We start from the raw sequence: 26,382 nt of genomic DNA, 5'->3' as shown, positions 1-26,382 counted from the left end.
GTGCTTAACAATCAACCTGTGTTTTATATCCCAAGCAAAATAAAAATTTCACTTTAAAAGTTCAATAAACAACTGCATTTTGTTTTAGCTCTCATAGTCTCTGGTAATGTTTAATATGATTCAGTAGCTTGGATCACAAAAGAAACCAATAATTTGCTCTTATCAGGAAGGTGAATTTGTCAATTCAAAAGGAAATAGAGAAATATTACTCAAAACAGTCTTTATATTTGAAAACTACCCAAAGCAGATGCTATATCCTGCCCCACGTGCTTACAGTGCTCGGTAATGATGTGGTGTGCTATGTCATGTCTACTGTCACAATAGACCTATTATCATTTTATTGTAATTCGTTCCAAAGCCATTTCACAAAAACAACATGCAGCCAAACAAAGATAATGGAGGCTTACTCAAGAATAGCCCTTCGTCCTGTGAATTCGAATATTTATGTTAAGCATGGCCTGGTCAAATATTTTTTAATTAAAAATCAACATTGAATCAAACACTTAGGGATTAATTTTTGTCTCATTTCTTCTTCTTCTTCTTCTTCTTCTTCTTCTTCTTCTTCTTCTTCTTCTTCTTCTTCTTCTGCTGCTGCTGCTGCTGCTGCTGCTGCTGCTGCTGCTGCTGCTGCTGCTGCTGCTGCTGCTTTTTGAAGCAGGATTTCTCTGTGTAGCCTTAGCTGTCCTGGATTGGCTTTGTAGACCAGGTTGGCCTCAAACTCACAACCTGCATCTGTCTCCCCAGTGCTGGGATTACAGGCATTTGCCACCACGCCCGGCTTTGTATCCTTTCTTAAACCAAACTGTATATTGCTAGTTCCAGGACATCTAATAAAAATAATCAAATCAGGTGAAAATAAATCATTCCCACATACTTTTAATGCAAAAGAGCTTACAAATATGTCATGCAACTAGCTAAGAAAGTATATTGAAGACTTCTTTGTGATCAATTGCCTTTTATTTACAGACAGACAATATTGTCAAACAACTGTTGCTTTCTGTCAATTAGTGTTTTAAAACAAAGAGGAATGTTTAAGATAGAGGTCTTGATACCAGGCAAATAATTCCCTTTCTTCTTTATCCAGTTTTGAGTCTGTTATGGGTTCTTCAATTGCCACAATTTCAAAAGATGGAGAATAGAAGATGACCTTCTTTTCTTTTGCTTGTAATATGTCTGCTTGTGCTCCCTAGGTGGAATTACAAATAAAAGTACAGTGTTTTTATTCTTTATTTTTACTTAGCTTCACCTTCTGAAAATTTATAGCAGGATTAAGGATATTTTTAGTCTATTTGTGCACACGTGTGTGTGTGTGTGTGTGTGTGTGTGTGTGTGTGAACATGCAAGTGCCATGGCACAAGTGTGAAGGTCAGAGACAATGTTTTGGAGTTGGCTCTCTCCTTTTACCACGTGGAGTCTGGGGATCAAACTCAAGTTATTAGGTTTGGCAGCAAGTGCCATTCCTTGCTGAGTATCTCAGCAGCCCAGCAGAATTTTTTTTTTTTTTAAATTACAAAGTAGTACATCAAAACATGTTCATCAGAAATATCCCTACAATATGTAAGTATGGAGGCAGATTTTCCATAGCCCAGCTTTCCGTGTTTAAATAGAACTTCATAGCACCAGCTACTCAGGAGGCTGAAACAAGACTCTCACTTGAGGCAACACAGAAAGACACCATGTCTCAAAAATGACAGTGGTAGGCATAGAGTTGAGTGGCTCAATACTTGGGAGGCTCTGTAAGAGTTCTGTTCTCTAAAAAGTTTTAACCTTTGTTTTGATTTTATGTTTAAGGGTGTTTGGTCTGCATGTGTGTCTCTGCTTTATGGGTGTTTCGTCTGCATGTGTGTCTCTGTTCCATGTGCATGCAGTGCCCTTGGAGGCCACAATGAGGTGTCAAATCACATGGGACTGTTGCCAAAGATAGTTGTGCATCTCAGGTTGCCATTGAGCTTAACAATATATATAATCCAGCTTGCCTAGTCCTCATGATCTTCTTGCCTCTGCCTTCTTAGTACTAGAAAGTGTGTGCTACCATGCCTTGTTTAAGAACAGAAAGTGCAGGTGGGTGGCACACACTTTTAATCTCAGCAGAGGCAGGTGGATCTCTGAATTCGAAGCCAGCCTAGTTTACACAGATTTCCAAGCCAGCTAGGGACACATAGTGAAACCCTTTGTAAAAAAAAAAAAAAAAAAAAAAATTAATAGAGTCTGGACGCAGTGGCGCACGCTTGTAATCCCAGCACTCAGGGAGGCAGAGGCAGGCTGAGCTCTGAGTTCCAGGCCAGCCTGGTTTACAAGGTGAGTCCAGGACAGACAAGGCTACACAGAGAAACCCTGTCTCAAAATAACCAAGCCCCACCCTCCAAAAAACAAACAAAAAATTTAATAGCAATAAAAGAATTAGCAGGATGAAAGTAGCTTCATACTACCCAGGTATGGTATGCCAAAGGTGTTTCACATTTGAACTTGCACTTCCTTGTACAAATAAAATTACTTATAGGAAGGTTGAAAATTGTCCAAAATAACAAATGAGTTCGCTGCTTGTTAAACTTGAAGTTACCTTGGAGGGAGCCTTTTCTTTTTTAGCTGACATATAGGCTTGTTTCATTTTTTCAACTTTCTTTTTTGCTCGCTTGGATCGACGGCCCAGATGTTTTATTTTACCTTGCCCTTCCCAGGGCTGGTAAAAAGGAGCAACAGTTGTAATGGGTGGACACCTACAAAACATTTGTATTATAAAAAACAAAACAAAAAACAAAAGATTTAAATGTGAAGCAAACTGTAAAGTGTAACACCTTCTCTAGCATGCATTGATAGACCTCAGTATGTATACACTGCATGTCAGTTTTTAGGTTAAAGCCATCATTTCTGTGAAGTTACATAGCATCATACTTTTTTTTTTTTGAGACAGGGTTTCTTGGAACTCACTCTGTAGACCAGGCTAACTTGGAACTCAGGGATCTGCTTGCCTCTGCCTCCCAAGTACTGGGAGCACACCACCACTTGGCATAACGTTGTTCTTCACCTGGTGCTTGTGGAGGTGTGTGTATAGGTGATGATGATGTTGACAATGATGATGACAAAAATGGTAAAAGTTGCTATCAATTCAAAATAAGCCTTCCTAGAAAACACTGTGTAGTGGCCATTTGAAAAAATTTTTTTTGAGACATGGTTTCACTATATTGCCCAGGCTGGCTTCAATCTCACAGAGGCAAGCCTTCAGCGTGAATTTTTAAATACCATAACTAACACCAGAATTGACATTTTATAACAGTTGAAAAGGCAAGTTTGTTTTATTTGGTACAGGGTTTCTCTGTGTATCCTGGCTGCCCTGGAGCTTGTTCTGTAGACTAGGCTTGGACTTGAACTCAGAGATCTGCCTGCCTCTGCCTCCCAAGTGCTGGGATTAAAGGTGTGTGCCACCATGCCTGGCTCACCTGCCTGACTATTTACATGGACTCTGGGCATCTGAACTCTGGTCAGCAAGCACTTTGTTCCCTGAGCCATCCCTCCAGCCTAGTGAAGCTATTATATTAAATCAGTGCTGAGATCAGATACAGCTGACAGCATGCACTCAGTCTCCTTGGCTTTACTGTTCCAGGGCAGATCAGCCTACTATCCAAATGCTTTCATCTATCCTTAGAACTGTCTTTCAGAACAAGAGTCCAAGTGCAGAGAAGGTTAAAAGCATCCATGAATAGTGCCTCTGCTGGCCAACACTTAACCAATGGCCTCTGGGTATTAGTGTACCCTGTGTTTCACTGGCTCTAACATTCTCAAGAAGGATGAAACTTCAGGTAGCTCCAGTGGTAACTGGTTTGCTAACATGCAGTCTGGGCTGTCCTTTCTATTTCATTGCTCTACCCCCTCAGTGGGTCCTGGGATCACCTTCTGAATAAACTGCTCCTGGGATCTGGAGATCCCAGACTAGGACTTTTCTAAAGATGCTCTTATGAAAATATTTTCCTTCAGTTGATTTAAAGTTTGGCTAGCTGTTTGGCTCCTAAATGACTCATTCCTGGACAATCGGTAGCATGAATCCAAATAGCAGGGAGTTCAAGGTTATATATGGCAGGGAGCATAATGATATCATTTATTTGACCTTGGTGGTAATAGGGTTAAGTTCTATATTCAATGCTCATATGTATGAGTTAGAGAAAATATATTTCATGTTGACAGACTGTGCCTTGAACCAGGCTATCTGTCTGGAAAGTGCACAGCCTTGACTGTAAAATAAAGGAGTTAAATTATGTTGTTGGCTCAGCACCTTTCATCTCCACTTCTGAGAATCTCCAATATGTCTGCTTGCTAGTGTCTTCTTTGTAGTCTAAAGGAATATTTCTCATTGCAAGTATACGTGTGAAAATATATTACCAACAAGTCCTCTTCAGCCTTATTACTACTTTCTTTTTCTTAATAAAGGCAGATTAGTAAATAAATAAATAAGATGTGCTGGGTGAATCTTAGTAATGGAAATTAAAATATATCTAATTGGAATAATCATATTCTGTCCTTGTCACTTCAAACCTTAATACATGTATTTTGCTACAACATGGTTTTCCAAAATACAAATTGGTTTGCTTGTTATTAGTAAAGAAGGTAAAAATGCCACTGTAATTTATATGCAATTGATCCTAGGCAACGGGAGCCAGGAAAGTGACAGTACAATTAAGGCTTTCAACAGGAAGAAAACATCCTTCAGTTCCATATTGCATGGGCAATGGCTGTATTTATGAAAACAAAAAATATTAACAGACGCAGGCTCCTCTCTCCAGAGAGGACCACTCAGCCCCTCTCACTCTACTGTGCCCCACCACTTCCTGACGAAGGCTCCCTCTTGCACGTTACCAGTCTGCATTGCGTCTTATGTTCTCTTGAAATGCAGCCATGCTGGCCTGAGGCTCTGTTTCTGTCAGCACCCTCTCAGCGTCTGCCACCTGCTCTAATGAAAGAGTCACTTTTTTACTACCTTACTGTTTTCACATTTGTCAGGGCAGCCTCTTGCTAGCTCGAGGTGCCTGCATGGTGGTACAAATCAGCACCTCAGTACCTCTTAGTTTGTGTTCTACTTACAAGGTTGTATATGTTTGGTACAGTCTTCCCCAATTCTGGTTTCCCCAAATGCCTTATGATTATCTTTAGTGGACTGTGTATCAGAAAGGGAATCTTTTTAGGAATGCTATTAGTGTTGTAAGCTCAAAAAAATGGTTTTTTACCTAACTCTAGAAACAATCTCTAGCTGGTGCTGACTCATCTCTTTTGTTTGCGGTTTCTGTAACAAATACTTCTTTTCTTTTTGTAAACGGGCTGAGATTACTCCAGACTCTGCATATTCAACTATGTCATACATCATCATTGTCTTGGGAATGCTTTTGAGATTTAATCTTCGCCAGCAGTTATTCTTGCCACCAGAAGATGCAGGGATCTCGTCCATAAGACTGCAGTACTATATGAAAAAAAAATGCAGAATGATCAGTGGTTGGCGCTTATCTCCAAACCCTATCGACATCTCTCTCCTATGACTTTCATTCCGACTAGATGTTTCTGTTATCTATGTTCATCTTAACTCCCTTACTGGAAGGCAGGACCTATGCCATGCAGTTTCAGTGCCACACTCACTAAATGTTTAGCTAATGCACAAACACTGGCACACATTATTTTATAAATGATGAGTTAATCTCTGGTACTAACTGGAGGATTTCGTTATCTTCATTTGTAATATTTGTAGGAATCTTGTTTTACTTTTTTCTAATTTAAAATGATATCAAGTAAGCAAATTCAAAACACAGTTTAAAGATTCGGTTTAACATTATAAATGTGTGTTTGAGAGAAAAGCTTAGGGGATGAAAAGCTACAGTGCTAGGAATGAGGACTTTTGGTTCTATGACATACTCTTAAACTTTCATGTGCACCTACTTTCATGTGCACTCGAGTGCGCACATACACACAAACATGCATACATACCCCATTTTGTCATGCAGAAATGTCAGTTGCCACCATTTTGTTGAGTAGCACCAATCTCTCAAGAAGAGACAGCCAATTCTAGTTTTCACAGTATAACTGCAAGCCTTTGCATAAAGCACAGATGCTACAGCTAGATCTTCAATTCATAAATGAAGTGACATTGGCAAAAAAATCTTCGTATTATGAGAAATCATATTTTGCAACGTATAAAATATGAAGTCTAAAGTGCTAGCAATTGATTCAAACTTAGGGGTGTGACAGCTGAAATTTCTGTTATAAGAGAGCTTTTAATGTTTGCTTTTACATTGGTTTCGAGACTGGATGTTGCTATGTAACTCAGGGCTGCTTGGAGCTCACTGTGTAATGGAGGCTGACCTCAAACTTGCAATCTTCTTTGCCTTAACTTTCTGATTGATGAGTTTACGCCAGCACTTTCAGCTGTTTTCAATGTGCCGACTGATTTTTCTCCATTGATTATGAAATTTGCTTTGTATGTGGTTGGGGACATATCTTAGGGGTAGAGTGCTTGCCTATCATGCAAAGGAACCTGGGTTCAAGCTCTGGTGCTGAAAACAAACAAACAAACAACTGATCCAGACACACTGGAATGCAGACAGCAAAGAGTGATGGTACAAGACTGTAATTCCTGCACATGAAATGTGGTAAATGAAGGATTAGGAGTTCAAGGTCATCCTTTTGCTATATAGCCAATTTGAGGTCAGCCTGAGCTACATGAGATTTTGTCTCAAAACAACAAAAATTGTGAAATGTGCTCTCCATAGTTTCAGTTCATATCACTAGTTCTTTAATCCCACACCCATGTAAGTGAGAATGCCTCCTTTATTGGCTAGTTTTGTGTCAACTTAATACAAGCTGGAATCATCACAGAGAAAGGAGCCTCAGTTGAGGAACTGCCTCCATGAGATCAGCTGTGAGGCATTTTCTCAATTATTGATCAATGGGCCTAGCCCACTGTAGGTGGTGCCACCCCAGGGCTGATGGTCCTGGGTTCTATGAGAAAGAAGGCTGAGCAAGCCATGAGGGAACAAGCCAGTAAGCAGCATACATCCATGGCCTCTGTATCAGCTCCTGCCTTCAGGATCCTGCCCTGCTTAAGTTCCTGTCCTGACTTCCTCCAATGATAGATTGTGATCTGGAAGTGTAAGCCAAATAAACACTTGAGTTTTGGTTGTGGTGTTTTATTGAAGTAATAAAACCTGACTAAGACAGCCTGTCTACTTAATTTCCCCAGAGTGGAGCATACAGACATCAAACGTCTCAGACCTGGTCATTGATCTACTCTGCCACTCATTCACTGAATGATTTTGGGTGAGTTTTTTGGACCTCGTTAAAGTTTCATTTTTCTTATCCATAAAGAGGGTTTCAGGATTTATAAACTCGAAAGGAAATGATATACCTGTAAAGATTTTTTAAACATCATTCACTTTCATAAGTAATCTTATCTCTCTTTTCCAGTGTAAATATTTGGGGCCTCCTCTCTATGACCTCAATCTTCGATATATTTGCAACCTGTGAGTTTGTAATTCATGTTCTTAGCAAAGACAGTTGGTATTCCCAGTTTTATATTCTGATCTAATCCCCTAGTCTAATAGGCTAAATCTCTAAGAGAAAGAAAATACAATCAAGAGTCTTTAAGGCTCTGCATTAACTTTGTATGTCAAAGAGAGGCACACAAATGAAGAAGCTGAAGTCACATATATTATTTTAACATTAGGAATCAGAATAGTGGTAATTTTGATTTCTTCATTGACTGCCTCTGTGGACTGTTAAGAGAAAAATGGGAGGGAGTGTTATAGAAGCATTTATTATTCTTGTTCTTATTGGGTATGGGCCTTAAGTACCCCAGTTCAGCACTTCTCTGTCTAGCTATGCAAATTAGAAATTCAGGAGTTATGGCAGACAGATTCCTTCAACTTCTGTCCTTGTCTGTCACCCAGGCCCACTACCCTTACTCTGTGTCTTGCATCTGTAGACACACAGCCTTAAAATGATCAACTACCAGTTCCCTTGGTATATCAAGAGACTTTGAACAGAACTCTCATTGCTTTCTAATTCTTTCTGTATCCTGAAACCAGAGATAGCTCGTCACTTATTAGCTTAAAATTTTATTTTATTCATTGAGAGAGAGAGAGAGAGAGAGAGAGAGAGAGAGAGAGAACATGAGAGCATTTGTATAAAGTCAGACATCAGAAGACATCTTTGTAGACTTGGTTTTCTCCCCTTCTACCATGTGGGTCCTGAGGATCAAACTCAGGAGCTTGGTATCAAACACTTTTACCTACTGGGCCATCTTGCCAGTCTCAAATTGGTAAGTTTCTTTTTCTTTTCTTTTTTTTTTAAATTTTTTTTTTTAAATTTAAAGATTTTAATTTTCATTATCTTTCCTTTCCCACTGTCCCTGTGTGTGTGTGTGTGTGTGTGTGTGTGTGTGTATGTATGTGTATACATGTATGCATGTGTATGCTGTACCCTCACAGGTCAGAAGAGGGCATTGGATCCTCTGAGGCTAGTGTTATAGGTGATTGTAAACTGATGTGGGTACTGGGAACTGAACTCAGCTCTTCTGGAAGAACAGCTGGCACTCTTAATCTTTGATTATAGCTCCACAAATGTTAAATATTACAGGTTTTTTTTTTGAGACAGGGTTTCTCTGTGTTACCTTGGCTGTCTTGCCCTTGATTTGTAGACCAGCCTGGCCTTGAACACACAGAGGTCCTCCTGTCTTTGTGCTGAGATTACAGGCATGTCCCACCACACCTAGCTATGTTGTATGTATTTTACCATGAGTTTTTAAAAAGTATGATTCTTTCTTATTGGAGGAGAGGGTCAGAAAAACTTTTTATTTGATTTTTCAACATCTACATATAAATTTCTTACTTGAATATAATCTTTTACTGTGACAACATCCATACGATCGGCTACTTTGAACTTTTGGGAAAAATGCTCATCTTCCAAAATTTGTTGAGAAAATGTCCTTTTCCCCATTATCTTATAAGAATCAGCCACTGCCTATAAAGAAAGTAGATTTTCAGAATAACATATTTTTAATCATTGGCATGTATTTTATTTATTTTCTGACAAATGTAACAAAAATCATTACTAACTTTTATAATCTTGCTATTAATAGAAAAATCATATAGCTGTTTTTTTGTGGGGGGTGATGAAGGAGTTAAAATAAGGTCTCTCTCTGTAGCCTAGGTTGGCCAGGAACTTAGTAGTAAGCCTCTTGCTTCAGATCCCTAAACGCTGGGGCTACAGGCATGAGTCACCATGCCCAGCTATATAGGGATTTGTTTTGAGACAGGGTCTCACGTAATCCAGGTTGGCCTTAAACTTGATGTATAGTCAAGGATAAACTTAAAGTATTTGTCTTCTTGTTTGTACCTCCTAAGTGCTGGGATTATAGGCATGGACTTCCATGTCTGGCTTATATAGGGATTTTTAGACCATTTGATATTTGTTCCCATAGCCACTGCTGCATAGTTTAAAAATAACTACAGGTATAGTCTACAGCTCCCAAGGGACCATAAATTTTTATTTTTTAAAAAATATTTTAATTTTTACCGGAAAGATGGTTCAGCAATTAGTAGCCCTCATTGCTCTTTCAGAGCATTCACATGGTAGCTCACAACCACCTATTCCAGGGGAATCTGGTGCTCTCTTCTGGTCTTTGTCGGAACTGCACACATGTGGTACACACATACATGCAGGCAATATACCAGTACAACATAAATGTTTTTAAATCTTAAAAAAATATTTTTATATTTTATTATATATATGAATTTGTACATGTGAATACCATGTCCAAGGAGGCAAGAAAAGGGCATCAGATCTTCTGAAGTCGGGGCTGCAGTCAATTTTAAGCTGCCTGATGTAGCTGCTATGAACGGAACTAGTGTCTTTCACAAGAATGGTATGTACTCTTAACTACTAAGTGTTCTCTCCAGCCTGGACCATAGCTTATAATATTTTAAAAAATATTCCTATTTTATGCACATTGGTGTTTTGCCTGCAAGTATGTCTGTGTGATGGTGTTGGATTCCCTGGAATTGGAATTATAGCCAGTTGTGGGCTGTCATGTGGGTGCTGGGAATTGAACCTGTGTTCTCTGCAAGAGCAGTCAGTGCTGTCAATTGCTGAACTATTTCTCCAGCCCCAAGATTTTTTTCTTTTTAAAAATGTTCTTTTCATTTAAATGAAAACAAAAGAACACCATGATCTCATTTGTGCTGTCTGGTGATTAAGGAGGGTGCCCTAGGAACTAGAATGGAATATGTTTCTGGAACTGATGCATTTCTGTTTGTTAACTCATTGCTTCTAAATGGATATGTAGAAGTGTCAAGTTGCTTATAATTCCCTTTCCTCTAGACTTCATTCTCAGTAGCCAAAGAAAAGCAAATAAAGGCTTTTTCCTTCTCTCTAAAATGTCAACAGTTTTCATTCAAAGAAAGTGTCTGAGAGACCAATGAGAGAAAAATCACAGAAAATAGAGGCGCATATTCTTTGTCTTGGCTCTAGTCACACTGAATCCTCCCACATATATCCATCCTTCTGATAGTAGCTATACTTACTGGGAGAGACTAAAGTACTCCCACGTTACCATAAGCATGTGTTGAATCTTCTAACATCTATCTATAATATGGATCTGTGCTTCTGGCCACAGAGGGTCTGCTTATGTGGAGGGAGGCTGGCAAAGAAGAAAATTCAAATCTCTTTCTATTCCAGATCATCCCCCCCCCCCCCCGTATGGCAGAATGTGCTATTTGTAAAAGTATGGAAACTCTTAACACAGAGGAGGCCATAATAAATTGTTCAGGCAGGATAAAAACCCAGAGCTTTTGTTCTTTTTTTTTTTTTTAATACAACACAATAGCTTGCCTTTACATATTTTTTTACATATTTTTTTCTTTAATTCTCATTTTTATTATCCAGAATAGTCATTTTAAATTTTGTTTTGAATTCCAAAGCTTTCATGATATATATGGAAAATGAAATGGGAAGAAAATATTTCAGTGGTCATATTTTATTCTTAATGCACTGAAGTGAGCAGCTTAATGAAAATATGGGTGGGTTATTTTTGCTTTTTATTTCACCAATTTCTTTGCATATTATGCACCTGAAGAAAAGACGACATTGGTGCATCTCTCTATTATACTTTATTATAATATCCTGTGGGTTGTTTTTTTAAAACAGCTCAACCACACAAAAGGTAAAAATAAATCATTGCAACTGAACAGTTATAAATCCTTGTAGCTCCTGCTTTAGGGATTTCTTTAGAAATAATCATATTTTACTTTAGCTCAGATTACCTAAGAATGATAACAATTATCAGTTCCTCCCTTCCAGTGCCCCACTTAGCCACTACCACTGATTTCTCCAAGACCCAGTTTTCCTATGCACATATTGCCGCAGTTTTATTAGGTCTATTCTAGCCCTGTGTCCAAAGAAATCCATGCCTAGAAGCCTAATTGTAAGAGGTATATTAGTAATTTTTCTATCGCTGTGAAAAATACCAGGACCAAAAGCAATTTGTGGAATAGTCTGGCTTATAGCTTCAGAAGGTGGGTCCATAATAGAAGGGGAGACATGACAGCAGGTGGCCAGAGGAGGAAGCTAAGAGGTCACATCTTCAATAGCAACTGTGAAGCAGGGACCAAGTGTTATGTAAGCTAATTAGGAACATTTTTATTTACACAAACACCAGAGGTATTTGGGGAGAAAAAAAAACCAGTCCTGTCTGATAGTCTAGATGTTCCTTGTCAGACATCACATATAATCAGTTGTTCATTCTTGCTAGAAATTCCCTCTTGTGGAAGTACTGATAAGTGGTATACCCTTGTGTTTGGATTGGAATAATTCATTATATGCAGATACAGAATAAATAAAAGCTCAATACCTGCTGAAATTGCCTCAGCCTTGAAATGTAAGCAGTATGGTAGGAATAGATAAGCATTCAAATCTCAGTTCTGTGCCTCCAAGTCTCTTCAAATTCTAGCTTTTTCACAAAGTGGGAATACTATTTCTCACCATAGTTAACAGAGGGAGGGCCATGTGAGAGAAAATGTACTGTATCATCCCTGACCTCAGGAGTGGTTAAAAACAAGGACTTTGGTGTCAGTTCCTTTACATCCTTGTAAGATTTTAAGTGAGCTACTTAGTCTTTTTGTTTTTTGAATGTGTGATTTTATATTTTCATTATTAGGTATTATGGCATTTTTATCCATGTGCATTTTCTTTCTCCTCCCAATGATCCCCTTTCACTTCACCATTAGTCTCCTTTCTACTTTCATACTCATTTCTTAAAAGTGAAGCTATGTTAACAAAATATACAGAATAGTTTTATGAGAATTAAGTGAAATAATGCACATTTGAGATTACAGTAGATAAAAACTGATCAAGTAGTGTCAGAGAGGCTGAAGAGATGGTTCATTTGGTAAGATGCTTGTGCATAAGTGTGAGGACCAGAGTTCTGACCACTATGTAAGACCCGGGTATTATGGCATACATCTGAAACCTCAGTGCTGTAAGACAGAGATGGTCAGATCTCTGAAAATCACAGCTAGCCAGATTAATTAAATTGGTGAGCCTCAGGTTTAGTAAGAGATCCTGTCTCAAAAATCAAGATGGAAAAATGAATGAGGACATGCAACCTCCAGCCTTTGTACTCCCCCATTCCAAAGTGATTAAGCAGGACTGACAATATAGCAAGATTGTAAGAGTGCTTACCTAGCATGCATGAAGTCCTGGGTTTGATTCTTAGAACTTATAAAAAATCAGATATGCTGTTGTACACCTGTAGCAATAGCATAGGGAAGCAGAAGCAGGAGAATCAGAAGTTCAAGATCAGCTGCATAATGGTTTCAAGGCCAGCTGGGTATATATGAGACTTTAGACAGAGAGGGGAAAAGAGCAAGTGAGACAGAGAGGGGGAGAGGGGGACAGGGGGAGAGGGGGAGAGGGGGAGAGGGAGAGAGGGGGAGAGGGAGAGAGGGAGAGAGAGACAGAGAGACAGAGAGACAGAGAGACAGAGAGAGAGACAGAGAGAGACAGAGAGAGACAGAGAGACAGACATAGAAAGAGGGGGGGAATAATCAAGCAACAGGGGTGGCTATTATTAATATTTTTCTTATATGAATAAATGGGATAGGGATTTTTCAATATAGAATAACAGTTGTTGTATGTTAACAGTGAAGGCTTGTCATCGGATCCTTTTGTAGCCTGTAAGTGTAATAACTGGGTTTTCACACTATTATGTTAGATGTGCCTCCTTTAAATATCATTTTCATGTAGGCACATTGCTGTCTTACATGGTAAAAAAAAAAAGGTATCAGTTACCTAAGTGGTGCTCCAGACCAGGAATAGGAAGCGCTTTTAGGAAAGTCCTTCCAAATGATATGGTGTCAAGGATCACCTGAGGGACTTGTTAAAATATAGATTCTGGGCCAGGGGATAGAAGTACCTGGGGCTTCTGCATTTCTTTTCTTTTCTTTTCTTTTCTTTCTTTCTTTCTTTCTTTCTTTCTTTCTTTCTTTCTTTCTTTCTTTCTTTCTTTCTTTCAAGATATTTTATTCTTTAGTTGTATATGCATATATGCACATGCATGCAGATGTCCAAAGAGGCCAGACAGGTCAAGATTTCCCGAAGCTGGAGTTACAGGTGGTTGTGAGACACATGATAGGGTGCTGAGAACCAAACTTGGGTCCTCTGCAGGAGTAGCGCACACTTTTGATTGTTTAGCCATCTCTCTAGTCTCTGGGTTCTGCATTTTAAAATGGTCCAGTGGATGCTGGTGTGTAGGGCTGCACATGCTTTGGGTAGCAAGGCTTTAGTAAATTGTTTGGTGGACCAATAATAATGACAACTGTCTTGTAAATTATCAATACTGAGAAAATATTGTCAAAATGGGAAATGAAATGAGACCACATCCATATGTGTTATTATTCAATAGAATAATCCACCATTATTCTATTGTACTAACACAATGGTTCTCAACTTGGGGGTAGCATGACCCCTTCACAGAGTTTGCCCCTGTTAGCAAAATTACAGTTATGAAGTGGCAATGAAAATAATTTTATGGTTGGGGTTACCACAATATGAGGAACTGTATTAAAGGGTGGAGGTATCAGAAAGGTTGAGAACCACTGTTTGAGAACCATTTGATCTACCTTGGCACCTTTGGAGAAATTTTTGATTATATATAGATGTATTTCTATTTTTTCCTGGTGGACTCTTATATCTGTCTTTATGCCACCATTATACTGTCCTAATTACTATAGCTTTATAAATCTTGAAATCAGGTGTTATAAATTGTCTAACTTTCCTTATTCCCCCCCACACTTGCTGTTTGTTTTGTTTTGTAAACACATGAGAAATACAGCTGGAAAATGATAAGGAAAGCAACAAGAAATGGAAATATAGAGGGGAATGATGGAGCAAAAATGTGTTAAATTCCTCCTTTATAAGTGAAATTAGAGGGTCTAGAGAGATGGCTCAGCATCTCTCTTATAAATTATCAATACTGAGATAACAGATTATTAAAGTGGGAAATGAGAACACACCCACCATTATGCTATTGTACTAAAACAACGGTTCTCAACTTGGGGGTCAGGTGACCCCCTCACAGGTGCTGCCCAAGACCACCTGAGCACTGGGTGCTCCTCCAGGGGACCTGGGGTTCAGTTCCCATCACCAACATAGCATCTCACAATGTCTGCAACTCCAGTTCCAGGGGATCCATGCCCTTGTCTGGCCTCCTCAGGCACCAGGGATGCATGTGATGCGCAGACATGCAGGCAAAAACATTTTTACACATAACAATAATAAAAATATTTTTAAAGATAAGTGAACTTAGACTAAACATCCAAACAAAGTAAAACTGACCCACTTATAGAAGAAACAAATGAGGGGCTGGAAAGATGGCTTAGCAGTTAGGAGCACTGATTTCTCTTACAGAGCATATGGGTTTGATTCCCAGAACTCACATAGTGGTTCACAATTGGGTTTGATCCCCAATGCTGCATAAATTGGGTGTTTCAGCACACCTGTAATCTCAGCACTCTAGAGGTGGAGGTAGGACAATCAGAAGCTCATGAAGTAAGAGTCATGTGCCTTTAAACCCAGAGCTCTGGAGGGAGAGGCAGGCAGATCTCTGGGAGTTCAAGGCCAACCTGGTCTACATGGTGAATTCCAGGACAGTCAGGGCTGCATAGAAAGACCCTGTTTCAAAGAAACAAACAAATAAACAAACACCAGAACAAAAAAGAAATAAGTAAACAGAAAATCTGGATCAGTTTTCTGAAAAAAAAATTTATTCAAAGAGCAAAAATGTAAGCTTAGAATGAGAAAAAAATCCCACCATTGCAAATTTTCTTTTAACTATGAATTTACATTAGTCATATTTGTTTTGAAAAGGAATGAAAGGGACAAGGGCAGTCCAAACTGTTCTCTTCAAGTTGGGTATGTTCTGTTCATTAAAAGAACATTATAGTGTCCATTGAAAAAATCAGGCTGAATAGTATAACATCTTAATAATAAGAACAAACAGAATTATAAAATCTAATTTCATGGAGAAAATGAAGGCAACATAACAAACTATTAGGGCTGATTACTCCATGAGAGTAACAGCTGCAGCATATGAGGGAAAGGCAGAACAGTAAACTTTTTTCTTTGGCATGTTTTCTAGGACTTTAACACTAAAACATATTTTTAAAACATATTTACAACTCATTAAAGAACATCTGTAAGTGATGGTTTTTACCCACAAGAACTCCCTTCTGATGTTAGGATGAAGATGTAGGTCTCAGAGATCATCCAGATGCCAAACAGGATACCTCTGGTTTTCTACTTATATATGAAAAACACATGTACATGCCAATTCAAGAACATATGTACATGCTAACTCAAGTTTTTACAGACTTCACATAAAACTCCTTAACGTTTCACTTTGGAGTAAGCTCCATCTGAAGTGCAATTTATGTGATCTGAACAGTTAGCAGCTGTGTCTGTCGTTCTGTTGATGGTACCTTGCCAGTTAATGTGCTTCACTGTCCTAAAAACCTGAATCAACTGGCTCAGTCAGCTTCCTTTGCTCTTCTCTTCTCCATTGAACAGTTACCACAAGCTCCTCTGAGGCTGGAAACAATCTCTCTTTGCATATGGTCTTGTTCTCATTTATTCTCCTCAAAGGAGGAGGTTGGAACGTTATTTATGAAGATAGTCAGTGCCCCCAGGAGTATGATCCCTCACACAGCTTCTGGGAGGGTGAGATCTTATCAGGAGATACTTTCTTTTCAGGAGGATGGGATGCAGAAGCTTACAAGATCTTGGAGCTCCAGCAGTCATTTGCCAATCTAGTGAAGAGCATTCGAAGGTGTTGGACTGGAACATGGCTAATATGAGTCTCAGTATGAGGCTGGGTGACATTCAGGAGAGCTGTGTTTTGTGGAAGCTGTTCAATGCTGTTCCCTTGAGGTAACTCTTTTGGTTCAACTCCACTGGTATTAGAACATGGCACAGCATGGAAAGCCCCGAATGTAGAAGTTTTAGTGCTTTTCTGAGGTGTTTGGTAGGGGCTTAGTTGACATTTCTTTAAAGAATTTTGGGTATTCTGGTTGCAGACCTGGAAATTTCTCCCATTGGTTACTTTGAAGATGAGTTCAGCATCCCGGGTAGCTGTATGTACTACAGAATACAGATGCCAGTGTTTATTCCCATCAAAATGCTGGCCTGGTGACTGAGTATTAACCATGTGGCCCATTTCCTGCACACTGAAGACAGCCTGGGGAATTTGACGGAAGCAATGCTCTGTGCTTTGGTCTGCTGGATTCTCACTGAAAGCTGGGTTCTCATCACTGTGCCCAAATGCTGTTTTTGACATTTTATGGCCATCCAAGGTCTGACTTTCATTTTCTTCAAGTGGGAAGATAATATTAGGATCTTCTGTGGAAGGTGCTATATGGGACACAAGTTGCCCATCAGATGTCTCACGTAATGGTAGACTATTTTGAGGCCGGTTCAGGGATACTTTTCTGTTTATATGGATGAAACTAGGTCTGCTTGGACGCCTTAGATAGTCACCAGAATGTGTTGTATCCTTCCAGCTCTGCTTCCTCTCTGAAGGTTTCTTGGGAAATTTGAGCAGGAGAGCCTTCCTCTGCTGCTCTTGTCTTTCTCTCTCTCTTCTCTCTTCCTCTGTCTCAATCACTAGCTTAGGACTCTGGGGGTTCTGCGGCTTCCGTGGGTCCCGGTTCTCCTTTCCCATCTTTACACCAAAGGGTTGTGGTGCCTTGGCCCCATCCCAACACTTCATAGGACACTTCCTGCTTCTTATAGTGTGTCCAAAGGCCCCACAATCTTTGCATTTCATTCCAGGATTCTCTACTAGTAGGAGAAGTTTCTGCCTCATTGGTTCTCTCTGTTTAGGAAAATTCTGGCCTCCCATGGTTTTGTCAGGTGAAGTATAAGGATCTGTCCCTTGACCTATCCTTGTGGAGTCTTGTCAGGCTTTCTCAGGTATTGAGGGATTTCCTAAGACCCAGCTGTCTTCCTTCTGTCTGTTAGCAGGTTCTCAGACAGGTGGATGATGGAGACACAGCAAGATATGTGATGAAGTTTTCAGGATGCTGGAGGAAAGGGAAGTCACATTTTCTTTTTTATATCACTGGGCTTTTTCTCCCCCTCTAACCGTTACTTCATATATAAACAAAAATGAATGGAGTTATTATGGAACATTATAATACGTTTTAATGTATAAACAGTGTTTTTTAGTGACTTCTTCCTTCTGAGGTTCTCATTTTCTTAAAGACTAAACATATCAAGGATGATGGAACTGACCCAGAGGAATTTCAGTTCCTGGGAAAGTCTTATTATGTAATCTTGGAATAGAAACAATAGATAGTATTTTATAGAACCAACCTCAGCTTACTCTGCAGATGAACATGATATAAAATATATTTCTCAAGCAGGGCATGGCAGCACACATCTTAACCCCAGAACTCAGGAGGCAAAAGCAGATGGATTTCTCAGTTGGAGGCTAGTCTGGTCTAAAGAGCGAGTTCCAGGACAGCCAGAGAAACTGTTTCAATAAACTCTTTCTATATTTCTCCATTTGATTCCAATTTTTATATAGGTAAATATTAATGTTTTTGAAACACCATAGCATATTGCATAATGAGAACTTGTTGTCCATTTGCTACATTTGTGAAATGGAGTTGATTTTTCCCTGATACTGTTTGAAAATAAAAAGCAAAGCAGCTTCTGTTACTTTTCTAATAATCTTCAGAGACTCAATGCTGCATTTACCGGATCAAGTTAGAAGTTGCCAGGCTGTTGCAGTCTTCTCTCCAGAACAAATGCATGATTTCAGATAGGCCATGCTTTTTGTGTAACATATATCTCAAAGTTTTTTTTTTTTTTTTTTTTTTGCATTGTCTGGAATTGAATGTATGGCATACCATCTACTAACCAAATTTTCTACCATAAAGTTACACTACAAGCCTAGAATATCTCTATTAATGGCTAAAATGACTATATCCAACTTTTTAATTTTATTATATTCAGGGCAAGGGCCAAAGGATCTTGCTGTATAGATTTCTGCTGGAGATCTTTACTATTAAAAGTAGAGGCAGCAGTTTGACACGTTCCCCAGAATTACCCTATGCTAGACACAACTATGGTGATATTTCCTGAAATTTAAAGATACCATGAGCACTTCTGACAAAAAGAACTAATTTGAAAGTTTTCTTCCTCTTCCCCAGCTCTTCTTTCTTTTAGAAAAGTTTTTTTTTGTTTTGTTTTTTGTTTTTTTTTTTTTAATGCAGCTTAGGCTGGTCTTAAGCACCATAGCTTCCTGCCACAGTATGCGATTACAGAATTGTGCCACCATGCTCAACTTAAATGTACATTTTCAGTTCCAAAGCCCAGCACATATTTTCTAGGTAAGCTATAAAATCAAAGGAAAACCAAAATTGTATTAAAACAAAAATTTGCACCCTACATTCTGCAGAATTTAAAATTTTAATGCAAAAAAAGTGATAGTTTTTTTTTTTTTTTTTTCTGGAGCCTCATATAAGTAGTAAATTTCAAATTTGTTTTAGTGGAGACACTTTGAAACATTGTGCTTAGGAAAAAGTTGCCGGTTTGGTGGGCTGATTAATGGCAACATAAATTGCATAATGGAATGCAAGTTAGATATCACAAAGATGTTAAGAATCAATACTAATATAAAACATACATTAGGAAACATCACCTTATTTGATGGCTTTAGCATATCCTTCCCACTGAAATACTTGTAACCATGACCATTGTTTTTAAAAAAAATTTTAAACACGATGAATGGTGGAAATGTTTCACCACAAAATCTGAAATAAAGATTTTAAAAAAATTAGTGATGCAGCATCAACTGTGGGTCCCCAATGTTTTTCCCTCATGTACTTAACACAGCTCATACAGTTTTTCAATTACAGGGCATATAAAGAACATATAGAGATTTAGCAAAAGCAGGGGATGGCAGTGCACGCCTTTCATACTTAGGGAGACAGAGACAAGCAGATCTCTGTGAGTTTGAGGCCAGCCTGGTCTACAAAGTGAGTCCAGGACAGCCAAGTCTATGCAAAGAAACCCTGTCTTGAAAAACCAAAAACCAAAATGAAAAGAAACAACAGAAAAAAAACCTAGCAAAAAAAAAAAAAAAAAAAAAAAAAAATGGATCCAAAGGTGAAAGTCACAACTATTCTTATACTTATGGATGGGGAAAACATTTACTTTTTAATTTTGTCCTGAGAAATAATCAGGATTAAAAAATAATTTCTATTATTTCTCCTGTGAAATAAATTAGCATACTCACATTACCTGAATCTGACTTTACACTTGATGCTAGGATCTTTTGCAAGTGCAGCCTCTATTGGGCTTACTTTCTTCAGTAGTTCATGTGCCACACAATATTCCTGAAATAAATGATGGCATTGTAAACAGAAAGTAGTGCCCTGCTCAGATATAATTTAGTGATTACAGGAAGGGAAGCATGAACTTTCTTAGTGTTCTGAAGAGATGGATTTCTATTCTTGACTCCTTCATTCGTCATCTATGTAGCCTTGAGTCTGTTATTTTAATTTAATGGGTCTCTAAATTTGAGTATTCATTCCTTTTGAGATTACAGGCATTGTTCTTTCCCTATGACAATACATTCCCATAATCTATTGCATTTATCTATATAAACTTATCTGTCTCCAGCTAGATTATAAGCACCATGAAGGCAGAGACAGCATCTCTCTTCTTTATTATACCCCTAGTGTCTAATACAGTACCTGAAATACACAAGAAACTTAACAAGTGTTTAATGTTGAATGAATCATGGTAATATGGGAATAATAATGGTATTAAGCGACTAGCTCTGGCTGTCCTGGAACTCTGCAACTAGTTTTTAAGCATCTTTATTTACCATGAAATATGGTGCTATCATATATATATGATATATGTGTGTGTATGTGTATGTATATATATATATATATATATATAGTACCTCATTTAATCCTAATAACAACACAATTAGAATATTATCAGTCTTATTTTATAAATGAGGAACCTAGGTCTCAAACTTAGATCTGTTTGACTCTAAAATTTCCATTCTTTTCCTTAAATAGCCCCATTCAATTTTATGCCTGTGATAATGCCATAAAATGTATAATGTTGGGATTTTAACAAGAAAGTATTATTAATGTAAAATATTAATTTGAAGCATTGGAATAAATATGTAAAAGAATAACTGATTAACTTAATTTATTTACTGAGAGCCTAAAATTATGAGGAAAGGAATAACATAATTAAAAAAAAAGTTTTGTATAATAATACAAATAAATCTGTGGATAAAATAGTCAAGAAGTATAAATATTGTTCAGAATTTATTGTTCAGGGCTGCTAAAGTTCCTCTAATGTAACTATTCTGATAGAAGACTAGTTTCCAGAGGTTTTTTTTTTTTTTGTGGGGAAGGAGAATATATTCAAATACAATTATATTCCTCATACTATTCTGACTTGCCCTTTTTACTAACATGCTATATCTTGGTTATCTTTCTACTGTAGAATCATGTTACTATTCCAAGATTTACACATGAAGACACAGACATTTACTTGCATTTATGAACCAAGGCTGCAATAAAATTATATTGTAGAAAACGCTTAGAAGTGGAACTGTTGGGATCAGTGGTTAAAAGCATGTACTGCTTTGGCAGGAGACTGTGGTTTGGTTCCCAGCAACCACATGATAGCTCATAATTGCTTGTAACTTCAGTTCCAGAAGATCGTATACTTTCTTCTTGCCTATGCAGGCTCTTGTACACACATGGTGCACATAAACTCACTCAGGCTCACACACATATAAATAATAAACAAATCCTTTAAAAAAGAAGTAAAAATGCTGGGTAAAAGAAAAGTGCATTTTAAAATTCAGGCTTTTTTTTTTTTTTTTTTTTGGAGTGTTAGGGATTACAGTGTTAGGGCCTCACCCACGTTGAATACACATTTTACCACTGAGCTCCAGTGGTAAACTCCAGTCCTTAATCCAGAGATTTTTTTTTTTTTTTGTTGTTGTTGTTGTAAGATCACTGTCTCCTATCTTCAAATAAGGACATAAATTCAAAAACTGAAACACGACAACAGTAATACTCATCCACATTAAAAATAAACCCAAAAGGCTGGAGAGATGGGTCAGTAGTTACTGATCTTCCAGAGGACCCAGGTTTGAATCCTAGCACCCACATTACAACTAGCTCTCACTCCAGTCCCCGGGGATACAATGCCCTCCTTCTGTTCTCCTGAGGCATTGCATGCCATGGTGTGCGTATACCCATGAAGGCAAAACATCCATACACATAAAATAAAAATAAATAAATATAAAAATGCAAAACAAAGGACCAGAAATATCCATTTAAGACTAACAAAAGAAGCATTTTTAAGAACTTTACATAAATTATGATATCTAAGTCAAAGAGATAAAGAGCATTATTTGTTCTATCTTTAATTAATAGGTCTTTAATTAGTTAAGGAATAATATCTGTCAGAGACAAAAAAAATACATACCGCTGCACAAATTGCGTGTTTTAGGAGTTTAAACAATGTTTTGTCCACATAAATGAACCAGGCTTTCTGTATTTTTATTGCTGAAATCTCTCTAATAATTATAAAATGAAAAAGAGGTTGGTTATTCATGAAGTACTTTTCATTTTCCTAAAATCTTAGACAACTCTCAAATTTTGCATCTTCTTATATTATCTATTATTAAGACTGACCTAATGAGGAACATTTGGATGGAGTAATAGGAACTAGTCCTTTATAGGCTCTAATCAGAATGAGAATATAGAATAATTAATATTTCCTTGAGATTAAAAAAAAAGTTAAAACTTTATCAAGACCCAAACATAAAGCTAGGCACAGTGGCATATTATGATCCTAGCACTTAGCAAGTGGAGGCAGGAGGATCAAGGGTTCCAGACCAGCTTGACCACACAGTGAATTTGAGCTTGAGGATACGGTCCTGGTCTCTCTCTCTGAGACAGTGTCTCATTTAACCCCGACTGGCTTTGAAGAGCTGATATACAGCTGAGGATGACCTTAAAGTTCTGATTCTCCTGCCTCTAACTTCTTAGTGCTGGGATTATACCATGCCTGGTTTTATGTAGTGATGGAAATTAAACCAAAGACTTTGTACATATTAGGTAACAACTTTACTAAGTAAGAATATTCTTAGTCAGAGATCCTGGGATTTAATTTCTACTACTACTGGGGGTTGGGGGTGGGAGAGGAGAGAAAAAAGAAAGATAAGGGAAGAAGAGGGAGGATAGAAGGAAAAGGGAGGGAGAAAAAAAGAATGTGAATAAATAGAAGTTGTGAGAAGAAAAATCTGCCTTCTAAAAACATTCATGGGGCTGGTGAAATAGCTTTGTAGGTAAAGAATGAGAACCTGTAAAGAATGAGAACCTGAGTTCGATAGCCTGAACCCATATAAAAGGATGTGTTTGAAAATGTGTGTAATTCCAGCATTAGGGAAGTGGGAAGCAGGTGGATCCCTGAGGCTCCTTCAGCCTAGGATAATTCACTAATTCTTGTTAGTGAATTCCAGTCCAATTAATAAGCCTCTCTCAAAAGAGAAGGGGAAAGGACCGCAGAAATGGCTCAGTTGATAGAGAGATAGCTGTGCAAGCATGAGACCTATGTAAAAGTTGGCTGCTGTAGTCCACTTCTGTAATCACAGCACTAGGTGGGGTAGGTGCACACAGGAGGATTCCAGTTGCTTTCTGGCCAGTCTAGCTAAAATCGTACCCTCCACATGCAGTGAAAGACACTGTCTAAAAAAATAAATAAATAAAGAGGAGAGTGATAGAGAAAGACACTCAGGTCTACCTCTGACTTCTATCTGTATGTGCATATGTCAGGTGAGTTTACCTGTGAACAAATGTACATACTCTACCACACAGCTACAGAACTATTGAGGAAGATCTCTGGCCTTCACACATATATACTCATGTGCATGTATACCTGCATAAACTTGCACAAACATGCATGAACTTGCACATACGCCACAGCACATACAACAATTCAGTTACAGTCAGGTTTAACTGTAGAGGTTAAACCAGGTTTTCTGTAGAGTCTCACTACAGAAATTGGCATGTAGTTCAGGCTGGCCTCAGACTCCAGATCCTCCTGTCTCAGGTTCCTTAGTGCTAGTTCCTTAAAGCACTGTCTGACTCTAGTGAAAAGTTTGAAATTTTGGTTTCTTTAAAAAACACAGAAATATTATAAGAATATGTTTTTTTTAATCCCATGTATGGGACATGGGGCTGCTTCGGAGTAGCTATTTATAATTTGCCTCATGCTCCAGCAGGTGTATGATTTTGCTAGCTGCAGCTTCTGAAACTTTGTGACATTTGGAATTCTGAGAAATTTTCAGAGGGTATATACACCCTAGGCCCTGAGAGTTGTGTGGGTTGTTGTTGGTTGCTGTTGGTTGTGGTTTGTAAAGTACTCGTGCGCAAAGGAGAAACAACAAGAAGAAATTAGATATCTTAACAGGGAAGATCAAACTTGCTCCAAGAACTTAACACTCCTAATCAGCAGGAAGTAGTCTAACAATAACATCACCCACTTTCAGACCCCTGACTTTATTCAGGGATCTGTTTCCTTTCTTCTCTCTTATCTAGTGTTAGGGGTTGAAAGGGTGGAAGAAAAGGGGTGGAGAAGGGTGGAAGAAAGAATAACACACAAAATAGCTACCTGCAGGCTACACCTAACAGATTTAAGTGCAATGGAAATGCAATCTATCATAGTTGAGTTTGCACAAGACCCTATTCCTTTCCTAGGAGCTATGACTATGTCCTAGAAAAAGAAATTCCCCTTTTTGATCTTTGCTCAAACCATATTCATTCCCGCCAAGTTAGAGAAATACTTTACTTTAGATAATAAGCCAGTACTAACTGATTTCACAGGTCTCTCCTCCAGTGCTCTCCCACCCAATCTTACAGGACTGTATGCAAAGAGAGGGGCATCTGTACAATGTCACCACTGGCTGGCAAAATGTGGACTACAGGATGTAGAAAAGAAAAGGCCCGAGAAGGTATGGGGAAAGAACTTGCTAAAAGCTTATCATAGAAGCATGAGGAACTGCATTTGATCCCTAGAGCCCACATAAAAATGCCTGGCATCGTGGCATGTGCTTGTAATCCCAGTGCTGAGGAGGTGGAGACAACATGATGCCTGGAGCTTGCTAGTCAGTCTAGCCTAACTGGTAAACTCTAGGCCAATGAGAGAGCTTGCTTGTCTCAAAGGATTTGGATGGCATTCCTGAGGACAGCACCCAAAGTGGTCACATGCGTACACACATTTAAAAAAAATAGAAAAGGCATGGTGGTACATAACTTTAGTCCCAGCACTGAGTACAGAGGCAGGCAAATCTTTGTGAGTTCCAGGCCAGCCAGGAACACAAAATAAGATTCTCTGTCTCAAAACCAAACCAAACCAAAAACCAGAATAAAATGACAAAACAAACAAACAAACAAACAAACAAAACAAACCCAGAGCATCCCAGACAACAGAAATAAACCTTTTGCATTCTAGTTGATGTCATTTATTCTCTGGTTTAACTTTCTGAAAGTCATTTAACTACTCAGTTGCTTTCCCCTCACTTTTAAAAAGATTTAAAATATTTTAATTATGTGTATGTGTGTGTCTGCATACGGGTCTGTGTATTTGAGTACAGGTTCCCACAGAGGCCAGAAGTGTTGGATCCTCTGGAACTGGAATTACAGGGTATTGTGAGCCACCTAATGTGGGTGCTGAAAACAGAACTTGTCCTCAGGAAGTTGCTTGTAATCACCAAGCCAGTCCTTTCTCACTTATAGTGTGTAATAATAAAACTGTTTCAGAAGGTTGTAATATAGTCAAGCAGATATGTTAACATGCTTTATAAATTACAAAATTCTAAAGTTATAATATTCAACTTGAATGTAATTTTTAAAAACATAAAATTTTAATTTACACATTAATAAATGTTTTGTTATCTGAGTAAACTTTGTTAAGTTTAGCCAGTGTAGTGGTGCACACCTTTAGTCCTAGCACTCAGGAGGCAGAGGCAGGTGGATCTCTGTGAGCTTGAAGCCAACCTGGTTTACAGGAGTTTCAGGACAGCCAGGGTGACACAGAAAAACCTTGTCTTGAATAAAACAAAACAAAAAGCCCCACAAAACCCAAACCAATAAAAAAGTGCATAAGTTTGTAATTTGTCTAAGTTGTGGGAAAACAACAAAAGGCAAAAAGATGGCTTCTTACTCTTTTCTTGCCTTTATCTTTGCAGCACGTGCCGAATGTGTCTTGTGGATTTTTTCTGAGAGCTGACTATCTGGTTTTGGAGCACCAGTATTTGAGGACTTTTTCATTTTCCCTACAAAGAAGTAATCTGAACACACATACATTAAGCTTTAAAGGTTATAATCCCCACATTATTACATTTGAACTAGACTCAAATGTCATATGTTGTTTCAATTTTAGAACTCTTTTTAAAGGAGTTCTTTACTGTACTTTTAGTATTGTTTCCAATTTGCATTCTTTCCATACTAAAATACCCTGTAGTATGTCAGAAAGACAGCCGATCTATCCATAACCTCCTAACCGGCCTCTCCTTTCTCCTATTTTTCCCTCCTATTCACCCTACAGCTCAAGGTAACTTTTTTTTTTGGTAGCTGAGGCTGGCCTCAAATTCATTATGTAGCAGATAGTAGCCTTAAACTGATTCTCCTGCCCCAACGTCCCTTGTGCTGGGATTACAGATGTTCTTGACCACACATAGCTCTTGAAGTTAACTTTTTGGAGCAAAAATTTAGGGATAGTCATTCTCCTCAAAAACTCCTTAAT

At 38.3% G+C, this 26,382-nt stretch overlaps 2 protein-coding genes and 1 non-coding gene across 3 annotated transcripts; 1 reads left to right on the top strand and 2 right to left on the bottom strand.

The window, feature by feature from the left end:
* Positions 1-1,012: 1,012 nt before the first annotated feature.
* CXHXorf58 (chromosome X CXorf58 homolog) lies at positions 1,013-25,907 on the bottom strand. Its single transcript, XM_021664887.2, has 9 exons — positions 25,801-25,907; positions 23,632-23,725; positions 22,060-22,206; positions 19,834-19,928; positions 19,232-19,343; positions 8,863-8,994; positions 5,217-5,446; positions 2,561-2,717; positions 1,013-1,186 (listed from the first exon to the last, which is right to left on the bottom strand). Exons 1-9 carry the CDS (start codon positions 25,905-25,907, stop codon positions 1,013-1,015), a joined length of 1,248 nt encoding a protein of 415 aa, XP_021520562.2.
* Positions 13,191-13,293, top strand: LOC132651533 (small nucleolar RNA U13). The gene has a single exon (XR_009589150.1). It is a non-coding gene; the product is annotated as a small nucleolar RNA U13 (small nucleolar RNA).
* LOC132651498 (protein FAM90A1-like) lies at positions 15,569-17,350 on the bottom strand. Its single transcript, XM_060376756.1, has one exon. The coding sequence runs from the start codon at positions 17,348-17,350 to the stop codon at positions 16,298-16,300; it is 1,053 nt and encodes a 350-aa protein (XP_060232739.1). The 3' UTR covers positions 15,569-16,297.
* Positions 25,908-26,382: the final 475 nt, after the last annotated feature.

The sequence above is a fragment of the Meriones unguiculatus genome, assembly GCF_030254825.1.
Source record: "Meriones unguiculatus strain TT.TT164.6M chromosome X unlocalized genomic scaffold, Bangor_MerUng_6.1 ChrX_unordered_Scaffold_30, whole genome shotgun sequence".
In the NCBI taxonomy this organism is placed as follows: Eukaryota; Metazoa; Chordata; class Mammalia; order Rodentia; family Muridae; genus Meriones; species Meriones unguiculatus.
The sequence above is the reverse complement of the archived record's forward strand: the minus strand, read 5'-3'. Positions and strand labels throughout refer to the sequence as shown.

Coding starts and splice junctions, on each gene's coding strand:
- CXHXorf58 (XM_021664887.2), bottom strand. CDS start 25,907: ATGAAAAAGTCCTCAAATACTGGTGCTCCAAAACCAGATAGTCAGCTC. Junction 22,207..23,631: donor ACTACATGCCAATTTCTGTA/GTGAGACTCTAC, acceptor CTAAGATTTTAG/GAAAATGAAAAGTACTTCAT. Junction 19,929..22,059: donor AACACGCAATTTGTGCAGCG/GTATGTATTTTT, acceptor CATTTATTTCAG/GAATATTGTGTGGCACATGA.
- LOC132651498 (XM_060376756.1), bottom strand. CDS start 17,350: ATGAAATGCAAAGATTGTGGGGCCTTTGGACACACTATAAGAAGCAGG.